This window comes from Rana temporaria, chromosome 11 (genome assembly GCF_905171775.1).
Source record: "Rana temporaria chromosome 11, aRanTem1.1, whole genome shotgun sequence".
In the NCBI taxonomy this organism is placed as follows: Eukaryota; Metazoa; Chordata; class Amphibia; order Anura; family Ranidae; genus Rana; species Rana temporaria.
Genome location: NC_053499.1, coordinates 38,890,373 through 38,896,372, shown reverse-complemented (window position 1 = coordinate 38,896,372; position 6,000 = coordinate 38,890,373). Strand labels below are relative to the sequence as shown.

The following is a 6,000-nucleotide window of genomic DNA, read 5'->3' as shown; positions in this document are numbered from 1 at the left end:
CAGGTCCCATGGTTCCATGTGCAGTGCGCAGGCACAAGCTGAGCCGACGGAAACCACCGAGCGGGAACAGCTGTTCGTGTAGCTGTAGCTGTAAAAACCGCCCATCAACATTAAAAATGCCGCCCATTAACATTTAAAAACCCACCCTCCAGACATGAGTCTCCTTGGCTCCGCCCCCTTTTCCGGGGTGAAGTGCGGCATGTCCTCCAGCCCTTTGTGTCCGCTTTGTGTCTACCCCTGTCTCTGCCCACTGCATATGCGCAAGCCACGCTGCACCCTGTCAATGGTCCCGCAGTCTCTTGCGACTTGTGATGTGTTACCATGAGGCTGTGGGGAGAAGGGGGGGGGGGGCAACTTCCGCACTTTATAGTGTAGTTGAGCACCATGAGAAATGTTGTTCCAAAACATCTGGGGTGCCAAGGTTCGCCATCACTGACCTAGGTGGTCAGAGCAGGAGTGGAAGCGCGTACCTGCTCCTACTTTTGGGTGAAGTTATGCTTTATTATAGGAGGTTTAAAGAAAAATTCCAGGTATGGCATTTTATTCTGTTCAAAAAGCTTTATCGAAGGTTAGTAACGATTACATACATATCGACTGGCACAGCAGCCTATGTAGTGCACAATAAGGTGGAAAAATAATAAGTAGGCTTATAAAGAGGGACCCGCATGAGCCCGGACAGAAGTGCGTAAACATGCTATAAACAGATTTGAGACAAACTACATAGTAGTAATAGACTTATATTGTTGACTAATATAGGTCTAGCAGTGTTGGCAGTTAGAAGGCAGAGAAGGAAAAAGAGTAAAAGAAGAAGCGAGAATGAGGGGGGTGGAAGGAAATATCAGGGGGTACTGGTGGTCAAAGTATGGGGTTAATATTGTGGCTCTAAGGTTCAGGCAGAGTGGAGTTAAAGTCTGCCAGCAACAAACTATCCAGGGTTGCCAGATTTTCATGTATCTCAGTCATGAAGGGTGGTGTCAATTTTTCTGTAGATCATTTGGGGTGTTGTTCCCTGATATTGGTGATGTTGTAGTGTTAGGGGTGCTGTTCCCTCATATCGATGATGTTGCAGTGTTAGGGGTGCTGTTCCCTCATATTGGGGATGTTGTAGTGTTAGGGGTGTTGTTCCCTCATATTGGGGATGTTGTAGTATTAGGGGTGTTGTTCCCTCATATTGGGGATGTTGTAGTGTTAGGGGGTGCTGTTCTCTCATATTGGGGATGTTGTAGTTTTAGGGGTGTTGTTCCCTCATATTGGGGACGTTGCCATGTTAGGGGTGTTGTTCCCTCATATTGGGGTGTTGTGGTGTTAGGGGTGTTGTTCCCTCATATTGGGGATGTTGTAGTATTATGTTTTTCCCCCCTCATATTGGTGATGTTGTAGTATTAGGGGTGTTGTTCCCTCATATTGGGGTGTTGTAGTTTTAGGGGTGCTGTTCCCTCATATTGGGGATGTTGTAGTATTAGGGGTGTTGTTCCCTCATATTGGGAATTTGCAGTATTATGGGTGTTGTTGCCTCATATTGGGGATGTTGCAGTGTTAGGGATGTTGTTCCCTCATATTGGGGATGTTGTAATGTTAGGGGTGCTGTTCCCTCATATTGGGGATGTTGTAGTATTAGGGGTTCTGTTCCCTCATATTGGGGATGTTGTAGTGTTAGGGATGTTGTTCCCTCATATTGGGGATGTTGTAATGTTAGGGGTGCTGTTCCCTCATATTGGGGATGTTGTAGTATTAGGGGTGCTGTTCCCTCATATTGGGGATGTTGTAGTGTTAGGGATGTTGTTCCCTCATATTGGGGATGTTGCAGTGTTAGGGATGTTGTTTCCTCATATTGGGGATGTTGTAGTATTATGGGTGCTGTTCCCTCATATTGGGGACGTTGTAGTGTCAGGGGTGTTGTTCCCTCATATTGGGGATGTTGTAGTATTAGGGGTGTTCTTGTTCCCTCATATTGGGGTGTTGTAGTATTAGGGGTGTTGTTTTTTCATATTTGGGGATGTTGTAGTGTTAGGGATGTTGTTCCCTCATATTGGGGATGTTGCAGTGTTAGGGATGTTGTTCCCTCATATTGGGGATGTTGTAATGTTAGGGGTGCTGTTCCCTCATATTGGGGATGTTGTAATATTAGGGGTGCTGTTCCCTCATATTGGGGATGTTGTAGTGTTAGGGATGTTGTTCCCTCATATTGGGGATGTTGCAGTGTTAGGGATGTTGTTTCCTCATATTGGGGATGTTGTAGTATTAGGGGTGCTGTTCCCTCATATTGGGGACGTTGTAGTGTCAGGGGTGTTGTTCCCTCATATTGGGGATGTTGTAGTATTAGGGGTGTTCTTGTTCCCTCATATTGGGGTGTTGTAGTATTAGGGGTGTTGTTTTTTCATATTTGGGGATGTTGTAGTGTTAGGGGTGTTGTTCCCTCATATTGGGAATTTGCAGTACTATGGGTGCTGTTCCCTCATATTGGGGATGTTGTAGTATTAGGGGTGTTGTTCCCTCATATTGGGGTGTTGTAGTTTTAGGGATGTTGTTTCCTCATATTGGGGATGTTGTAGTATTATGGGTGCTGTTCCCTCATATTGGGGATGTTGTAGTGTTAGGGATGTTGTTCCCTCATATTGGGGATGTTGCAGTGTTAGGGATGTTGTTTCCTCATATTGGGGATGTTGTAGTATTATGGGTGTTGTTCCCTCATATTGGGGATGTTGCAGTGTTAGGGATGTTGTTCCCTCATATTGGGGATGTTGTAATGTTAGGGATGTTGTTTCCTCATATTGGGGATGTTGTGGTATTAGGGGTGCTGTTCCCTCATATTGGGGATGTTGTAGTGTTAGGGATGTTGTTCCCTCATATTGGGGATGTTGCAGTGTTAGGGATGTTGTTTCCTCATATTGGGGATGTTGTAGTATTAGGGGTGCTGTTCCCTCATATTGGGGACGTTGTAGTGTCAGGGGTGTTGTTCCCTCATATTGGGGATGTTGTAGTATTAGGGGTGTTCTTGTTCCCTCATATTGGGGTGTTGTAGTATTAGGGGTGTTGTTTTTTCATATTTGGGGATGTTGTAGTGTTAGGGGTGTTGTTCCCTCATATTGGGAATTTGCAGTACTATGGGTGCTGTTCCCTCAAATTGGGGATGTTGTAGTATTAGGGGTGTTGTTCCCTCATATTGGGGTGTTGTAGTTTTAGGGATGTTGTTTCCTCATATTGGGGATGTTGTAGTATTATGGGTGTTGTTCCCTCATATTGGGGATGTTGCAGTGTTAGGGATGTTGTTCCCTCATATTGGGGATGTTGTAATGTTAGGGGTGCTGTTCCCTCATATTGGGGATGTTGTAGTATTAGGGGTGCTGTTCCCTCATATTGGGGATGTTGTAGTGTTAGGGATGTTGTTCCCTCATATTGGGGATGTTGTAATGTTAGGGGTGCTGTTCCCTCATATTGGGGATGTTGTAGTAGTAGGGGTGCTGTTCCCTCATATTGGGGATGTTGTAGTGTTAGGGATGTTGTTCCCTCATATTGGGGATGTTGCAGTGTTAGGGATGTTGTTTCCTCATATTGGGGATGTTGTAGTATTAGGGGTGCTGTTCCCTCATATTGGGGACGTTGTAGTGTCAGGGGTGTTGTTCCCTCATATTGGGGATGTTGTAGTATTAGGGGTGTTCTTGTTCCCTCATATTGGGGTGTTGTAGTATTAGGGGTGTTGTTTTTTCATATTTGGGGATGTTGTAGTGTTAGGGGTGTTGTTCCCTCATATTGGGAATTTGCAGTACTATGGGTGCTGTTCCCTCATATTGGGGATGTTGTAGTATTAGGGGTGTTGTTCCCTCATATTGGGGATGTTGTGGTATTAGGGGTGCTGTTCCCTCATATTGGGGATGTTGTAGTGTTAGGGGTGTTGTTCCCTCATATTGGGAATTTTGCAGTATTAGGGGTGCTGTTCCCTTATATTGGGGATGTTGTAGTGTTAGGGGTGTTGTTCCCTCATATTGGGGATGTTGTAGTATTAGGGGTGTTGTTCCCTCATATTGGGGATGTTGTAGTATTAGGGGTGCTGTTTTTTTCATATTTAGGGTGTTGTAGTGTTAGGGGTGTTGTTCCCTAATATTGGGGGTGTTGTTCCCTCATATTGGGAATTTTGCAGTGTTAGGGGTGCTGTGATGACACTGCACGGTGACATGTTGGGATGACTGTGGTCACAGCAGTAGACGGACTGTTTTATGTCACTTGTCAACCTCCCGCCACCCGCTCCCATAGAACTCCACTCAAAGCTGACAGAATTCAGCACCGCGGACAGCGCATGCGTGACAACCTCAGCCGCGCCTGGCGTGATCCCTAGTCTCCTCCTCATGGCAACGGCTGATACCGCCTTGTCCAGCCGACTGTCAGAGCCCCCGACGTCACCGGATCACGTGCCCACTCCGACCCACGTGGTGAGGGAAAGCGTGCGCCCCTTGCTCCGCCCCCTCCTCCCCGGTCAGTCAGTAGTGGGAGAGTTGGGAGCCGTGGCGGTGTACATGAACCCGGCGGGGATTTATTGAACCATGCTACGCCATGAGAGCAGGAAGGGGGCCCGGAAGTCCTCCCTGGACGGACAGTGCTGGGAGGAAGCGGAGACCAGGGCCAGACTCTTCACCAGTAAGCCCCTGTCCAGAGGGGAGAGCTCCCGGAGAAGCACCGAGTCTGAGGTCTATGATGATGGGACCAACACTTTCTTCTGGTGAGCCGCCTCACTTATCCCGCTACCGCCCCCTAGTGTACAGCTGCTGTTGTACTAGAAGTCCCAGCATGGGGGAGCCTGGAGTATGTAGTCCCTAGCAACAATAGCTCCTGAAAACAATAGCTCCTAGCAACCAGTCAGGTGTCTCCCTCCACTCAGAGTGGTTGCTAGGGCTCCAGGCTTTGTTCATAGTCGGTGCTGGGCTCTCCCTCCCTCCTCTCCCTCTGTATCTGGGAGGACAGACCTCACATGGAGCCCATGCTGGCTGTATGCTCAACCAATCATCTGACAGGAAGCAATCACCGGGTTTGATTTGTGTACATCGTTCCTGTTTGTTGTTTCAGAGGAGATCAGCCCCATTGATACCAAGCACATGAACATGTACGCTCGGCCTATAAGAGTATGCATGTTATGGTGGGTGTCTGATGGGTGCAGAAACATGCATACTTGGCCTATGTATAGATGGAGATATCTAATGAGCACATAATCATGTATGCTTAGTCTAGAAGGGAGTGTTTGGGATATGCAATTAGTGAACCTACAGCTGTTGCAGAACTACAAGTCCAATGAGACACAGCAAGACCCTGACAGCCACAAGCATGACGCCCAGGGACACGATGGGACTTGTAGTTTTGCAACAGTTGAAGGTCCATTAATCCCTGCTTTATAGGGAGGGAGCTGATGGGGAATAAACATGCACACTTGGACCTGTAAATGAATGCATCAATGTGCTTGTTTATCTAAAGAGATCTGATTTCATGTAAACATGTACAGTTGGCCTATAAGAGTATGCTTGTGTATATTGGGGTGAAGCTGCACGATTACTCGCTAAGAATCGATATCACGATTATTTTTTTTCTGATGCGATCTTGACAAAGTATTTCCTGATCTTTCTATGCAGAGAATTCTCTGCTCAGCTGAAGCCACAGCCATCAAAAGAAAGTAAGAAAACATCTGGCCAGTTTGCCAAGTATCGCAACATTCTTTAACATTATAAACATTGTAACAATTTGTCCTTCATGTCAAAGGAATACACTTCCTGTGTAAATGAGGAAAGTTTAAACACTAAACCTTTTTCTGACATTTGGTTACAAGTTAAAATCGCTTTTTTTTTTTTTTTTGCTAGAAAATTACTTGGTAACATTATATAATATTTTTAGTAGAGACCATAGAGAATAAAATGGTGGCTGTTGCAATAATTTATGTCGCACAGTATTTGCGCAGCGGTTTTTCTAAATTCATTTTTTTTGGGGAAAAAATTACTTTAAAGTGGAGGTTCACCCGGA

The 6,000-nt window shown here is 46.0% G+C and overlaps 1 protein-coding gene across 1 annotated transcript in view; it reads left to right on the top strand.

The window, feature by feature from the left end:
• Nucleotides 1-4,400: 4,400 nt before the first annotated feature.
• Nucleotides 4,401-6,000, top strand: part of PTDSS2 (phosphatidylserine synthase 2) — a 100,528-nt gene continuing 98,928 nt past the window's right edge. Inside the window, exon 1 of the mRNA XM_040328362.1 lies at nucleotides 4,401-4,714. Within this exon, the coding sequence (XP_040184296.1) occupies nucleotides 4,539-4,714 (176 nt within the window). The 5' untranslated portion in view covers nucleotides 4,401-4,538. The remainder of the gene's footprint in view (nucleotides 4,715-6,000) is intronic.